This window comes from Epinephelus fuscoguttatus, linkage group LG10, assembly GCF_011397635.1.
Source record: "Epinephelus fuscoguttatus linkage group LG10, E.fuscoguttatus.final_Chr_v1".
Taxonomy (NCBI): Eukaryota; Metazoa; Chordata; class Actinopteri; order Perciformes; family Serranidae; genus Epinephelus; species Epinephelus fuscoguttatus.
This window is the reverse complement of record NC_064761.1, coordinates 27,555,480-27,572,850: the sequence shown is the minus strand read 5'-3', so window position 1 is coordinate 27,572,850 and position 17,371 is coordinate 27,555,480. Positions and strand designations below refer to the sequence as shown.

The window sequence follows — 17,371 nt, the reverse complement described above, 5'->3', positions numbered from 1 at the left end:
AGACTAAACTAACACTTTAAAATTCCTTCTCAATACCACAGTTTACAAGCTGCAATGATCAACAAGTGTTTGCTGGCTACAGTAAGTGTGTCACTCACTGAGCCAAAGCAGCTGTCAGACAAAAAAAAAGGAAAGACTGATCCATTACAGATGGCGGACGCAGACACACAGATTCTATAACCAGTATGTTAAATTTCAGCCTTATTTGTCATCATCATGAAACAGCTGAATTTGTCACTAAAACATCTGAATTATCTGTCAACGGCCCAAAACATCTGCTGGGGAGAAATGAACACAAAGAACAAATGCAACACTTCATTTAGTTCACTGTGCCAAAGAACAGTGCTCATAATAAGACCTGTTTTACTGTGAAAGACGACATGACACGGAAGTCAAGTTTTTCCCCCAAGACATAGACTTACAGTTTAAGAAAGTCAAATGATTATTCTAGGAATGGCAGTGTGCTAGACGTCAGATTAGAGCTGCAATCAATAGTTATTTTCCTTTTCGATTAATCTGTCTCGTATAGCTCTAAATAACCGAATGATCATTGAGTTTTAAAACACTGCGAAACCCAGATACATTCAGTTTACTATGATACAATGAAAAGGAAAGCAGCTTTACTATGGTGTCACTAGCAAATGTTTGGCACTTTCCCTTGTCTATAAACAATTAATCTATTATCAGAGTGGTCTGCAGCTAATTTTCACAATCAACTAATCATCTCAGTATTAGCTACCTAATTCTACTAATGTTTATTTATGCTTTTGTTTGCTTCCTGGCAAAGATGAGCACATTTTCTGGAGAGATACAAAATGTGTCACACACCATTCAGTGAACATCTATGAGTCACAATGATGAGAGGGTTTCTGTTGAATTGCATGCAGATAGTAATGACATCAGGATAAAGGCTGCATTTCTCAAGGCTACTGATGCTCAGCATTAGACAGTTTCTACAGGGCGTCACTCTGCAGACAACAGCTAATTTTGCCTTCTGTCATATCCTCTCCTAAACACCCCCCTTTCCGGCCCTAACGTGATTGTCCACTGCTGGGCTGAACAGGAAAAGAATCAGCATTTCCTTCTCCATATAGCTAAAGCTTACAATTGGTTGTTGTGCTTTTAAATCGACAGGTGCAGCCAAGGAGGAAAGGAGTGGACAGTAATTGTCTGAGCTATGAATCAACCAGGGAGTGGCTATTTAACCTGTGGTTAGAGCTGCCCTAGTGTTCCTCCAAAGAGAAACACATTGGCATGCAAAATCATGCCATCATGTAAAACAAGAGCACAGCAAAGATCTGCCAGTCTTGTTACAGACTTGCACACACAGCTCAGGCAGAGAGGAAGACGCACATTTATCTGTCGGCTGTGTCAACTGCCAATTTACAGCGAGATAACTGACCACACGCACTTATCTTTCTCTAGCCAATGCAACTTATTTTCTGTGACTCACAATAGTGTGCCTGGAACTGTTGGCGGCTGTAACACTGTGGGTCATTGTACTGGTGACTCTTTAATTGAGCATTGAAAAAACACCCCTCAATCATTCCCCCAGCTACGCCATACAAAACTGCAGCAGATAGCAAGATGCATTACAGTGCAGTTGACACACCAGTCTGGTTTGTTCTGGAAATTTCAATTCCCCAATTCAGCCATGACACATTAATGTCACCAGTAACATGAATCAGTGGGTCAGTGTAAAGCTGACAAAAACACATTACTGCCTGACAGACCGATGAAGTTTCACAACACAGAGATATGAGCACAGGTTTTTGAACTCATTTGAGGGAGATAATAATGTCAGAGCTGCTGGTGGCAGACAGCTCCTGTCTGTTGTTAGAGGCAACAGTGGCTCAGGTAACAAGTCTGGGACTGTAACCTACTTATTACACCCGGCTGCTACCTGCTAAATAACTTATTTACTGTGCAAACAAACACACTTCCACACAAATTGCAGAATTTAATTTAGCTAGCAGCACAGTGACATTTTGTGACAGCAGCGCTGACTGGCGGCTACTCAACTTAACTTCCTCTTTCTGGTTTCTAAACAGCTAATAACAGTATTTGGAGTTTTTCTGTTCACATTGTGAACACAAAAACAACCGCCGCAGCTAACAGGCTAACAGTTAACGGTGTCCACTTCAGAAAGGTCATAGGGAAAACACAAACCCGGTCAGTGAACCATGTTTACGTGTAATAATACAATTTAACTGACTGCCTGTTCAGTTAACCACATAGCAAGCTACACAAGCAGCAATGAAGTCCCCAACGGCTGCTTTAACGTACACTGTGTGTAACTTGCTTTATGTTTTAGCGGACAACAGTGTTAGCAGAGGCTGCACTAGCAAAGATATGACAGTGAAGCCACAACAGAGCCACACATGAGTATCTCGTATTAACATCTCTTTGGCCAGGACCCACTAGCCTGTAGCAAAACGAGGCAGCTTAAAACGTTATCATACACACTCCTAACCGAAACGAAGCCAAGTAACGTTACATGGCGAGTGTGAAGTTTGACAAAGCGGCTCTAAAACAGCCCAACACTGCACACTAACTAGCTGTTAGCTAGCATGCTAGCTAGCTAGCTACGCCCTTACGCAGTCCCCAAAGAGATTAACGTTAGGCAGAAACTTTTCCCAGTCACAGCAGCACTAAACTTCCAAAAAGAGGGACGAGGATCGAGGTAGGATCTCCTCTCCGCCCGCCCGGTTTCACTAACACTGCTAAAATGTCTCCGAGCAGAGCACACAGAGGACACCAGACGTTTGCTGTCGTTAGATTTGAGTTGTAAGACAGTGTTACCTGAGTAAGAGACAGAGTGGCAGCCATAGTGTTTCTGTTTCCCACTGCTTTCATGCTGCGCTGCTGCCAGACACAGACAGAGGCCGCTGAAAAACCTGGCACCGGACCTCTATGACAGGAATAAAATATTAATAAAATATAAAACCTAAAACCATAAAACCTATGGCTGGATAGCAGACTTTACTGTCGTCTGTTAAACACGTAGCAAAAAACAAACCCTAAGCCAGAAGAAATATTGATTTTCATTTTATTTTATTTATTTTATTTTATTTTTCAATTTATTTTTTTAATTTAATTTAATTTTTATTTTCATTATTATTTTTCTGTTGTTGTTTTTTTTTTTAAATTTTGTAGCAGAGGTGGAAAAAGAAGCATATGTCACTGTAGTTTGTATTTATGTATCTATATATACATATACATAGCATATTTTGACAATCTACTTTAATTTTCCTGCACATTGATGCACTCTAAATTGCAAGCTGCTTTTAAGTTACAAAAGAAACACAACAATCAGGGCCTGGGCAAGGATTTTAGAAATACTGAGGTCAAAAGTCCCTCTGCTGCACCCCACCACATTTTCTTTAATTATTTGTATATTTATGTGTTATTTTTATTTTTTACAAAATAAATCTTTTTCAAGATTCAAGAGGTTTATTGTCATGTACACAGCAAACATAAACGTGGTTACAGGCAATGAAATTCTTACTTCCTGCCCTGACACCACTAAAATACACACTGACTTAACTAAAATAAATGAAAATAAATAATAAAAAAAAGAGCAAGTATTATGTACAGTCAGATTTGTTGTGCAAATATTGTTGTGCAAATAGTATCAAATATTGTTACATTGTCCAATATGTATACATACAGAAAGACAGATAACCGGTTTAGTAGTCTGATGGCCTGTGGATAGAAACTGTTTTTTAGTCTGAATGTTCTTGCTTTCACACTTCTGTAGCGTCTACCAGGTGGCAGGAGTTTGTAATTGTTTTTATTAGGTGAGCTTTTTAATGTACCTCAGGTTTCAATAGATCTGGGGAAACTGCATCTTCCTACTATGCACCATGGACATGGAACAATTGTCAAAAAGATCTAAAATCAGAAACCCTTATATCCATCAATGATTTTAAGGGCATCATAAACAGTGTGGTGACAGACATGTGCTTGTTTCTCTCGAGAGGCCACTGTGTTTGAATGTGGATTTTTGTATTATATGTTGTATTTGTTGCATTTTAAATGTGTTCTAATTGGCTGCCACTTCAGCCAGGTCTCTCTGATAAAAGAGATTTTCTGGACTTCCTGGTCAAATAAATAAATAAATAGTTCTGAATACTGTACATTTCCCATGTTACATAATCATTGTTTTGTCAAGAAATCAAATGTCATGACTTAATCCTGTTTGACTTACTTATCCACACATACACTGCGGTCATAAACAGTTGTCATCACGAGATGTTGCATCCTCACCCACACATGCTTATACATACTTACTGCATACATGCACACACCCGCTGCCCACCCACACACTGATACATACATACACGTACACACACGTAAACATATGGTAAACAAGACAGGATAAACATGCTTTACAGGGTTCCTCAGAGTGTAAAGATGCTGGGTGCGACTCTACTTAGTCTACAGAGCTGCATAGATTGGGCTCCATATCTTATCAAATTCTTTCTCTTTGTTACTGTCTTCTGATATGGTCCTTTCATTACAACATATAAAATTTCATTAAAGTTTTCCATTCTTGAAATGTAGGTTAGGTTAGGCTTATTTTCCCAGTTTTGCAATATGTGCTCCTCATAAACTTACGACAAATAAATAATTTGCCATCCTGTTGGGAAAAAGACAAATTGTTAAAATAAAAATAAAATAAAAATCAGAATTTACTAAGTTTTTTCAGTTATCTGTGAAAGACAGAGTCTAATGAACATGGAACATGTATTCAATCTTTATAACCAAATTGATCAGGATAAAGTAACAAGTCACTAATGCAGTTATTAAGGAAGTTAGTAATAACTTTTAAGTTACGGTGTAGTTTGAAAAGTCTGAAGACCAACAGGCATATTTTCTTATCAGACAAGATGATGAGAAAAATGTGCGTAATAAGAACTAACAACAGCTGAATAATGTGCAACGTAAGGCAACCATTACTGTAATATGTCATGGTATTTTTCATATTTTGTAACAATTTGTTCAACTTTTCAGTTATATATCTATAAAATGTATTTCACAACATTGTTTACATGTTGTTTCAAAGCCTCCACACTTCAAGAAATTAAAATCTGAATATCATGAATCCAAAATCTATCTGTCTGTCCATCTATAAGCTAAAAAAGTAGTCTCATTTAATTTAAATGAGTCTGAAAATTGTTATAATGTGTACATTTTCTGTTGTAGGAAGTAAACCCAAAGTAGTTTTTTCAGTCGCAGTGAAACAATGTCAAAATACTCCGGTACAGTTACAAGACTTTCTACCATTAGGTGGAGCTAATTTTAAACTTTTTGGGTTGTTCAATTTTTACATAATGTTCTCAGATCATGTGCTTTGTATGTGTAATCTGATTCTGCAAGTAACTTTAACTATCAGATAAATGTAAAAAGTACATTTCCATCTGAAATTCCATGGAGTAGAGGTACATGAGTAAAAGTGCCTGCAATGATCCTAGGGATGAGTGGGGCACAACCTAACACATTTTAGTTTTGGTTAAATGGTATTAAAACTGTTTGAGAGGATTTTTTGTTTTGTATTATTCTAACAACATGCAAATCCCTCTGCTACAAATAAACAGGTTTTTTTTTTCTAGAACTTACCTTTCTTCTACAATTACACCAAGAAGTGGTGGAAGTGAAGTGTTAAAACGTACCCTATGGGTGGGGTTAATTGTAACAGGCAGAGGGTTAGCTGTAACACCTGCTGCAAAAGTCTGTTTAACACAATTAATTCAATATAATTATAGCTATATACTATAGGCCTCCATCTACATCAGGAGAAGGATAGATATCCATACAAGTATCCATCCATCTGTCAGTCTATCATCGATATTTAATGGTTGGACTAATAGATGTACACCGAACAGGTAACCTAGATCCACATGTCAAAATATGAGTTTTGAATGTATGAATATTGACATGATTGCGAAATGTATGCCCATAAGATACATGACAAATTAAAATACAAAGTATATCTCATTTAAATAAAGACATTAGTTCAAACTTAACACAAGTTTGAAGTGGCGGCTTAGTTTTAACACCACATTACAACTAAACCTGCAGTGTGGAAATTTTATCAAGCCTTGCTAACACTTGCTGGGAGTTAGTTACATAATTCAAAAATGGTGCTATGTTTTGGGCAACAGGACAGTTATTAAGACGACATATAGTTGAATTTGGTGACTTACACGGACAGCTCAGCAATCGAAAAACAAGCATGACAAGGAAATTTACTTACGTTGGCTGAAAACACTCTTTGTGACTGAACTCTGCTGAAACTCTGTTGAATTTTGCAGGTCACTCTTTGGCGGTATTGTGGTCAACTGGCCGAAAGCACCAAAGGAATGACCTGTGTAACCACTTAAGAAGTTCATGTTACAATTTACTCTATGTTAGGTTGTGCCCCGTGCTCCCCTACTTCATGACTTTCCAACACTGCTACAAGAAAACTGGGTAACACTTTACTTGAAGGTATCTACATAAGGGTGACATGACACTGTCATAACTATGACATGACACTGTCATGAACTTGTCATAAACATTATGTACATATCATAAATGTTTAGTTAGTGTCATTCGGTTTTTGTAATGACAAGTTGACACTGTTTAGGTTGTCTTGACTATGACAACTTGACATTAACCAGGATGACATTACCAACAGATGTCTTTGTCATAACAACAATGATCATTATGTCAACTTGTCATTAACACAAAAAGAGGTGCATTTCTTGTTAATTTCAAGTTATTATGACAAAGACATCTTCTGGTAATGTCACTTTGATTAATGTCAAGTTGTCATAATTAAGACAACCCAAACAATTGTCATTACAAAAACCGAATGACACTTAATGACAGCAGTCATAAACGTTTATAACATCTACATAATCTTCATGACAGGTTCATGACTGTGTTATGTCATAGTTATGACAGTTTCATGTCACTCTTATGTAGATACCTTCAAGTAAAGTGTTACCGAAAACGGTAATGCAACTAAGAGAAAAACAAATACAAATACCATACAGGCCTGTGCTATCCATGTAAAGCCAGGTATTACAAATAGAAAGCCACTTTTAATATAACAAAACAAAATTGAGGAAGACTCCTGCTCATTTTCTACTGGTTGATTTTATTGGACAGAACACCTGTCTTTGTTTTCTTCTTTTTTTTTTACACAGCAACATGAAAATCTTCCCACTTCAGTTACTACCATTAGTACAAAATGTGTCTTTTACAAAAGGGTCATCTCTCAGACTGTTGGGGACAGTGTGTTGGGGTACAGCAGTGCAGAGATATTAGCATCAGAAATGAGGAGAACTGGTTGTGTACACCGACTATGAGGAAACGTAAAGTGAGCACGTACCAGATGAACAGAGGCTTTTCCTGCTACTAGAGTGCTCTCAATGTACATCTGAGTTTGAGCACGGTTTCTTTAGACACACGAGACTACAGTATGTGCATTGAAGTGAAAAAGTGTTAACTATACAGTACAAAACTATGCGAGGGATTTCATCTTAAAGCACCCCGTATTATCCTATGGACGACAGCTTTTTTTTACGCACTCTTGTCCCCATGACATTAACCCTTGTTCAAATCAAGACCTTTGAATAACAGGCAATATAACCTGCGAAATGAAGTCTGACCCTGTCGAATCTTTTGAGGTTGACGAGGCCGTTAAAGGGGACCATGTGACAGAGTGACCAACTGCAAAAGATTAATAAAAAACCAAAAGATTAATAAGACAAACAACACATGAGGTAAACAAAACAATTTCATGGTATCATCCACATACCAAATATAGCTTCTCATCTCACAACATTACTTCATAAAAACCCAGATTTTCAAAGAACACCAATGACAGTTTATATATTTCTGTTGGGTATCAACTGCGAAACAATTTAGGTGATTGACTTCCTGTCTCGACATTCGTTATGACATCTTCCTTCCTTCTATTACTATTCCTCGTTTAATAGTATAATAATAGTAGTAGTAGTAGTAGTAGTAGCACATGGAAACAGGAAAGAGAATAATTGCCCTTTTTCGCCTTCTCCCTCGCTTTGTAAACAAACAAATGAAAACCCCACCCCACCCAGCCCCACCCCAGGGTGTCAGTCATGAGGGGCTATCATCTCGTCAGTCTCCAGCCTCGTTCCAATGGCTCATTGACACAGACAGTCAGTTCCTGCACCGAGTTTATAACTCATCCTTGAGTTTAGAGTCTGTGCCTTCCTCGTCCTCTTCTTCCTCCTCCTGCTCCTCGCCCTCCTCCTCCTCCTCCTCCTCTTCGTCTTCCTCCTCCTCGTCTTTCTCCTCCTCTTCCTCCTCGTCCTCCTCCTTTGCGTCCTCTCTCCTCTGGCTGTCCTCTTCCTCGCGTTTCTTTCTCTCCTCCTCCTCTTGGCTGTCTTTCATCTTCTTCTCTGCATCCTGGAGATGACAAATTAAAAAGTGATTAGTATATTATATTGTATATTATATATATTATATACATATATATGTATATGCAATTATGTGCATTTTTTTCTGTATTTGACTTTATCATGCACATAACTGTACATATTCTATTCTTATTCTATTGATGTATATATTGTATATATTGCCTCCACATAATGACGATATATATTAAAAAAAAAAATCTAATATATTAAGTACTAGTGTTAAACACAGTAGCATAATGCACAATTTCATTTTATTTTATTGCTTTATATTTACATACTTTTATTTCATACTCTTGATTCTTCTTCTTAATTCTCTGTTCTTTACATCGAAGCAACTGTAACCAATGACAATTTCCCCTTGGAGACCAATGAAGTATTTCTGATTCTGATATACACACCACAAAATACTCAGATGCAAGAGCAGGACACATGACTTAAGACAGAAGCTTTGGACTGACCTTAGTTTTACCCCATGTGTCGTTGCCTACTTCCTCTGCCAGGTTTGGGTCGTTGGTGATCAGGAAGTTATCAAAGATGGTGCCAGACTTGACCTATATCAAAAAAAAGTCAACATTTTACTGTCAGGTACGTCATGCAAACAAATCCAGTGAAAGAAAAGCTACATGAAAAGAAACACTGACTGAAAACAGTTGTGTACGAACCAGAAACACACTTAAAACATAAACCTTTGCAGCCTTTGTGTCTATAACTGAAAATAAGGCACAACACGCCGCAAGTCAAATGTTTCTATTGGATGCATATGTTCAAGTTTAAATCACATACTAGTTTACTGTCATTCATTTAAGCAAATTCTCTTATTAATAATCAGATAATAAAACAGTCAACATCTGTTTTTAAACTGAACTTGCACTAAATTTAAGTATGGCAACCTAACTATACTTGTATGATAATCCACCTGTAAAACACGGATTTGTTTGGTTTCTATTAGTTCTTTTTCTTTCTTTTATTTCTATGTTTTTTATCAAATTTATTTTTTGTCTCCTTAATACATCTACTTAAAATACTTCTTCCAAATGTTTAACTGTATGTTTAACCCCAATAAAAATAGTTGCAAAACAATAAAAAAGACAGTCAGGGACAGTATCTTCTCACCTGCCACAAGTCAAGTCCAATCACGCCGATGCTGTCGTATTTATAGATCTCAGAATCGGCTGTGTACTCTGGGTTGTCAATCTCAGGGTGGATCCACTTGCCCTTGTAGGCAGGATTGTCAATCTCTCTTGGCTTCCACTCACCCTGTTAACACCCAGACAGGCTGGTTAATGTCAGAGGAATCAGAAAACAAAATACATCTGCTGATTAAGAGCTTTATTTGGAATAAATAATGAAATAGATAGCTCATGCTCGGTGTCGCCTACAGGGCTGAGGCGGGGGCCCTAGTGGAGTGGTGTGGGACAGACAACCTGGTTTTAAACTTCACTGAAGGGCCCTGACACACCAAGCTGATTGTCAGCCATTGGTCCTTGGCCACTGGTGAGCATCCATCTCCCTAGTTTTTGAAGTGTGTCCCACACTGTTGGCACTAGTCAGCCCTTGGCACCTGTTTTTTGGCTGATTTAGCTTGTTGAATCTGTGTCTGAGACAGCAAAGCCTGTCAGTGAGTGAAATTACTCTGACTGGCAGTTCATCTCAGTACACAAAAAGAGAAACAGAAGTGAGGAAAGTAAACAAACGACGAAGGTCAAGAGGGCGTGAGATCGAAACAAGATTATTTCTTAGCCACAAGGCTCTTAAGCAGGAATGGTTTGTTTTTGTGTTTTTATTCGCAAGCACACAGAAAATATCCTTTGTTCTTTAAACATCAGGTTGTCTTGTTACCGTGCTAAGTGGCTGACTAGAGTCTTGAATCTGTCCTGTCGGTTTTACTCTAATAATGAATACAGACTACCGCCCCCTGCTGCTATGGAGTTATTTCCTCTCAAGCAGGTGCATGTGCATGAGTTGGCCGTTGGCTGTTGTCTCTGCAGTGTGTTCAAGTGCAACTTTTTGACTAAGACACAGGCAACATGAGGTGATGCAACAGCTGGCCTTCACTGTCACTAGTTCTTTGATGTCAGTTTGGTGTATCTGGGCCTTAGGACAAAAGAGGTGATAACTGACTTCCGGAGGAATGAAGGGGGTCCTCCCCATTGGTGATCAGTGACCAGATAGTGGGGAGGGGTGACACTTTAAATTCCTTGGCACCACCATATGCCATACTTAAGAGGCTTCACTTCCTGCGCCAGCTTAAAAAGTTGGTGACTGGAGGCAATGCTACAACTCGTCACCTTCTCAGTCACAGTGTGGTCTAGCAACACAGCTGCCCTTCAAAGGGAACAGTTGGTAAGAGTCGTACACACAGTGTCAAAGATCACTGGCTGTGATCTTCCCACTGTCTCCTCCATACATGCCACATGAATCAGACGCATGATGCAGAAGGTGATCGCTGACTCCTCTCACCCTGCTAGCTCCCTCTTCAAATCCCTCCCCTTCAGAAGGAGATGTCAGAGTTTCAGATGTAGGGCATCTTGCCTCAGGAAAAGCACATATCCTGAGGCTGTTCGATCTCACACAAGGGCTTATAGTAGTAGAGCACGTATTGGCCAACAAGTACTTTAAGAGTAGTTACGTAGCAGCACAAAACACTTCAGGATGTTATCATATTATGTGTGTTTGAATGTATAAATGTGAAACGGCTCTTATTTCACATATTTTATTTACTTGTGTAATTTCTGTTTTTAAGAGCTGAATTGAGGGAAATTCCTATCAACTGTGTTGACATGGCAATAAAGTATTGCATTTAATTGGACAGATTGCATGTTAGAAATTTAATGAGGCAATAACACAACAATGTGTCGCTGCCTCCCTTGGTGTATTTTCAATAAAGTAAATATTTTAGCACAATTACAACTCAAGCATTGCTCGTGTTGAAACAGGCTGTGCCCAAAATCATTCCCTTATTTACTCATTCATCACTGACAGATTGCGTAATACTGTGTACTGTGAGATTTATGGCAAAAAGTGGCGCACATGGTCTGGAAATTATTGATTTTGTTTTTGTGGGAGTCTTTGATGACACAATTTTGCATCACATCCACAGCACACTGAGATACTGGACACCCAAATAAATCAATATGGAGTACTAAGTAGCAAAGAGGGAGTTGGTTCAGACACAGCAATAGTGTCTTGCATCTATTGACTGGATATTGTATATTAATTGTCATAATTATTTGCTGTTACCTTGTAATCAGGGTTAGCGACCATAGGTGGCTCCCACTCTCCGTCCATCTCTTCATCCCAGTCATCAGGCTTCTTTGCGTCGGGATCTGGGATGTTTTCAGGCTTGTCCCAGTCCTACCAAAGAGACACAGGGGAGGACATGACCTCACAAAGACATACACTCTAGGTTTCATACAAATGAAGTGAATGCTGTTTGTAAGCAAGAGATAAATGTGTATCAGTAGGAAAAAATGGCCTCAAAAGAATTATGAAAGTGGTTCAAGCAGACTGACCTCTGGTTTCTTATCATCAGGGTCAGGAATCTTCTCCCTGTCATCCCAGTCCTCTGGCTTTTTTGCTTCAGGGTCCTTAACTTTTTTGGGAGGCAGGAAGTCCCAGTCATCCTCCAGATTGCCAGACTCGACCTTCTTATTGTCGATCTTGACCTCGTAAGTGTTGTCAGGGTTCACAATCAGTGTGTACAAGTGGGTGTACTCATCATCCTGCAAGACACAAAAGAAATGTTAGCTGCTGTTCTGATTGCATTTTATTCTCCATTGATTTGCATGTGACGTGTTTAGAATGCAAAGCACTCTCAACGTGTCCTTGGTGGTTTGGATTCATGGTGAGAAAGACAATGTAGTTATTGCAAAATGCTAATGTAATGAAATAAACTTTTGCTTCATGCAGCAGGAATGAACAAAAATGCCAACAGGAACCAATTATGGATGCCTCACCTTGCACCTGATGTCCTTGTTTATCAGATGGTTCTTGCCTTTGTAGTTGAAAATGACATGAACCTTCTTTGTGCCGGGGCCGCAAATATCAGGACCTGAACAAGAAACAAATAAATAAGTAAAAATGTGGAATCCAGTCCTTAATTTAAGAGCCGAAACTAGGCAAACACAAGGAGTTAAGGGATAATAATTAGGCCTCAATATTAAAGATTATCTAATTTCCCGGGGCAAGCAAAATGCCATGACGGGCTGGTAAATCTAACAACTCATATGCCTGATCAGGAAAGAAAAAAAAGAATTTAAATAACCTTTTTTCATTAGAGCAGATGATGAAAGTAGCTAAAGACTGAGCCATCTTGCGTCCTTTTCTTCCCTGTTAAGAGTTGCACATGCAAAGTACCGTACTGACTGGGCACTCGTGAGAAAATGGCGGCGGATCAAGACAAAGTTGATCAGATTAAGCACAAGCCAGGTTTTAATTATCCCGTGGAAACAGGAGTTTAGTTGGGTGGTGTTAGAAGATTTGGGAGAAACTCCAACTATTTATTGCACAGTTTGACGCAAGGTGGATAAAACAGGGTTGTTTTTAAAAGGTACATCTTAGTTGCTTTTTTATAACCACTTATAAATAAAATAATTTGTAGTAGCAAATAAAACTTGACTTTGCACAAGTAGATTTATGAGCCAGTTGCCCAACTGGGCCTTAGAAAGTTAAAAGTTGTCTCTGTGTACAAGCAAACTACAAGCTGTTTAACTGTAATGAAATATTATGAGAAAAAAATGCCAACACAGATCTCCCGACACTGTCAAGGAAACTGTCCACACTCACCAAACATGATGTTGTAGACGGAGTCTCCGTGCATGTCCTCCTGGTTGAGGCCAGAGGGAAACAGTTTGATGTAGCCTCCACCACAGTCAATGCTCTGCTCATGTTTCACAGTGAACTGGATGACCAGAGTCTCGCCCTGGTTGCTGAAGTCATCGAAACGGGACGACAAGGCGTAGAAGCGGGCATCCTGGCTCGTCTGCAGACCTAAAACAAAAACAAAGTTGCTGCAATGTTTCTGCATGAAGGAAAGACCCAGTATTGAGTGAAAGTCACCAATGTTGTTTTTATCAAATTGTTGTTCAGACTGGTTTGAATTTGTGAATTTGAATAAGTCTCTTCTCAAGTTATACAGCAGAGAGAAAGCCTGTTGTGTCATGGGACAAATACTGAAGTTGCGCCACAGAAAGTTACAATTGGAACAATTCTGAGACACTCTGACAGGACATACCATGATGATTTCACCGGGATAAGAGCAGTTTTAGAGTCACAGCTAGAAGCTCCACATTCAGAGTATTCTAATCTGGGTAAAATATCTAAAAACAATTGTAACATATGAGCCCATTGACTCGTTAGTCACTAGTTCAGTGTCGATTACAACTTCAAAAAATGTCACCGCCTTCCAGCTTTAATCTCCCATTCAGGTGGAAAGAGTTGCATGTGTACATTTTGATTTTACTTACAAAACTCATTTATATTGTGCCACTTGCAAAAGTCACATTAACAACTAAAGTATCAAGAGAAATGTTCCTTTGAAGACCACAATCAACACCTAATTTAATCCTATTCAAGCACCACATTGTTAAGTCTTGGTCAAATCTTCCACTAAACCTCCTCAACACAGACCGCAGACAAACACACACCCTTAGGACACCCACCCTTATCCTATAAAACACACCCAAAACAATGTGGGATGTGGGCGTTTACCAGCTTACATAGCTCCACACTGGGTGGGTACGATTTAACCTTTCCTCTCACCTTTGTCTTTCTCTGCGTCTCCGTAGAACTTCCCTGCAGACAGGACCCACTTGCCGTAGTCTGACTTGTGCTTGGATTCCACCCAGCGACTCTTCCAGGCATCTGCACAAACAAGTGTAGGTTCAGCTGCACAGCCAGCCACTGTGAACACACTCACAAGCTGCTAATCCACCACTGATGATGCATCAGTGCAGGTGCACTGGGAATGTGTTACGCTGCAGGGACAGGCTCTGGGTGATCGCCTTCACTATCTATACTGTGTATTGTTAGGAGGCTGGTGATGAATGAATAAGACAGCTAGGTAAAGAGGGGTAACAGAGGATGACCGGGGGGAGATGTGCAGGAGGGGGATGGGGAGGCAGACGGGGTTTGATGGTAGCTGGGGGGTAAAATGGAGATGAGGAGAGGGAAGATGAGGGGTCAAAATACAAATGGTGCCTGTGCAGACTTAATGCATGTAAAACTGAGATGTACGCAAACACTGCAACACAGAAATCGTTAATTATGAGCTGTCATGTAAAAAATAAAATCAATGCAAACACCCAACATGAGGAATATCCACTCATGCACTGATTCAGTATTGTAATATGTGATACAATTACAGTTTCAACAAATCAAAACAGTCTAATAATGTATAATTAAATAAACAAAATGACCTCACCCCCATCTTCAAATTGCTCTCGCAAATACACAGTGGACTCGGCCAGTACAGATGCGGCCGACACGGCCATCAAAAGCAGCGACAGGGCTGTCATTGTGACGAGCTCGAGCACCCCGCCAAATAAAAATAAAAATATATAATTACAAACACGTCTCTATAATGTGCTACACCTTGTAGCAGGCGTTGTTAGTCGGTCCAGTCTCTCATACAGTAATGTTACAGTGAAAACGCTGAGACACCGCCGCCGCTCTCCTCTCGCCTCCGAACAGATGTCTGAATCTGATTGGACGGCGGCTCCGAATCTCAATAAGGAAGCGTTGCTCCGCTCGGCCAATCAAAGGAGAGAGAATCTTGACGGACACGTGATGCAGCCAATGGGAGCAGACCACGCGTTTGCTTGATACACGCCCAAGAAAGAGTGATGCGCCGGGTGAATCATCTAATAATACATCCATGTGAATCAGATGCATCAAGGAGAGGAGGAAAATCACAATAAACAGGAATAAATCAATGTAAAATATACGATATGGCAGTTTTAAACGTATCTACAGCTAGTCTAATTAAAAATAAGTCAACATACAGCTCTCTCCAGACATGTTTTGACATATAAAAATACTGTTTTAAATAACAATGTGTCTGTTTCCCCTCCCAAAAACAATTAAAAAACTACCTAAGGGTTTTCAAGATTGCACCTACTCCACATTGGACCATGATGGGCTTTCAAGATAGTTGTGATGTCACAAATAATCTGTGTTGGGGAGTAACAAGCATGTAAATTACAAATTAAATGTAATTGCAATGAGTTACAGTTGATAAGAAATAAAATCTATGATTAAATATTGGTTACTAATCAAATGTACATTCATTTTGTTGTTTTGCATCTATTCACCAAGCAGGAATGTCTTCTATTGGCATGACCTGTTTCCGGACATTTATCAGCTTTTGCCCAGCTTGAAACAACTGTCAATAAAGTCATTGCATAGTAATCAAATGTAGTGAGTTATATATTACTTTGATGGAATAATTACAATAGTCACATTATTACATTTTAACAGGGTAACTAGTAATGTGTGACATATTGCATTTCAAAAGTAGCCTTCCCAACACTGCAAATTATATTCAAATGTTAAACTCTGATATAAAGGTGAGCAAAGAGAAACTTTCCCCCTTCAGCAGATGAATGTAGAGTCCTTCTAGTGTCAAACGCTGCATGTGTATTATTCTGCACAATGAAGTTCAAACATCCACCTGAAGAAGCAATAAGAAAAGACACATTTTTGAGTGCACGGGGGCTTTAAGATTTTTGTAGGGCTGCAATAACCAATAATTATTTTTTTTTTTATAGATATTTTGATTACAATTTTCCAATAAACATACAAAACAAAACAAACATTACCAACAAACAAACAATGGCCACGGGAGTTACACATCTTACTGAAATCTTTGACATAAGATACATAGCCCACTACCTACTAGGACAGGTGTATAGGTATACGGTGGGAGGTGTCATAGCACCCATATAAACATATGCACATATAGGAGCGCTCAGTCCATTACAATTACAATTGACAGTGATGCAACAACCAACAGTCTTGAGAGAAATAAGTGAAAAAAGGATGCATGCTTTCAAAAAGTATTAAAATTTTCTAACAAATTTCATAAGACAAAATATGAGTAATAAATAAATGATGACTGATCACCAAGCAAGTAGAAATCTGACCCTATGACCCAAAGATGTCATCTTGCCAATTAACAGTATTGCAGTCAATCATTCCCTTTAAGATAATATTTGTGAGTCTTTTACCAACATATCCAAAGAAGGGGGTCCAAGTCCCAAAGAAAACTGCCGTTTTACATTTGAATCTGTATGTTAAATATTCCATTGGTATTAACTCAAATATCAGTTTATGCCATCCTATAATTGTAGGAAGTGTATTATCAATCCATTTAAACAGTATATTTTTCCGGGCAGCAAATGTAAGAATATTGAACAGCTTTCTTTGATAGGAGCCTTTAATCTGGAGGCTAGGTAAGCCAAGGAGCAGAACCTCAGGCCCAGGTTTAAGGTGGACATCAAAAATCAAATTGAGTTTATCAATAACTTCACCCCTAACCAATCATTTTTATCATTAAACACTCTGCTGATCACAGGCGCATGTGCCATTTCAACACTGAGGGGAACAAGCGTGAAATGGGAGGTTTGGGTGTCCTCTGCCAGGAAATTTTGAGTGTCAAACACATGTGCATTTTCTGCATCAGTTTTTGGTGTGAATGTCTGAATATTGAGCATGACATATCTACTGTATCTTGCCTGAAATGTACATCTACAAGAGCTTTATTTAACAGTGTTAATAAAGTTTCCAGTCTCCCCCTGCCTAGAGTTCCATAAAATTTAATTTCCAGCTCAACAGAGCTAATGCTGAAGGTCAGAAATAACATAAAATACACACAATTTCTTTTTTCAATTTGTCATGTTTAAACTGTCTTGTTTTGTCCA

At 38.9% G+C, this 17,371-nt stretch overlaps 2 protein-coding genes across 4 annotated transcripts in view; both read right to left on the bottom strand.

Moving 5' to 3' along the window:
• eps15 (epidermal growth factor receptor pathway substrate 15) overlaps positions 1-2,851 on the bottom strand; it is a 36,630-nt gene extending 33,779 nt beyond the window's left edge. For all 3 annotated transcript variants that reach the window (XM_049589026.1, XM_049589027.1, XM_049589028.1), the window contains exon 1: positions 2,803-2,851. In XM_049589026.1, the coding sequence (XP_049444983.1) occupies positions 2,803-2,829 (27 nt within the window). In that variant the 5' untranslated portion in view covers positions 2,830-2,851. The remainder of the gene's footprint in view (positions 1-2,802) is intronic.
• Positions 2,852-7,137: 4,286 nt separating this feature from the next.
• Positions 7,138-15,158, bottom strand: calr (calreticulin). The gene is made up of 9 exons (XM_049587655.1): positions 14,875-15,158; positions 14,214-14,315; positions 13,239-13,442; positions 12,410-12,504; positions 11,966-12,175; positions 11,694-11,807; positions 9,567-9,710; positions 8,912-9,004; positions 7,138-8,442 (listed from the first exon to the last, which is right to left on the bottom strand). The coding sequence occupies exons 1-9, from the start codon at positions 14,966-14,968 to the stop codon at positions 8,212-8,214; spliced, it is 1,287 nt and encodes a 428-aa protein (XP_049443612.1). The 5' UTR covers positions 14,969-15,158; the 3' UTR covers positions 7,138-8,211.
• Between the last annotated feature and the right edge of the window lie 2,213 nt (positions 15,159-17,371).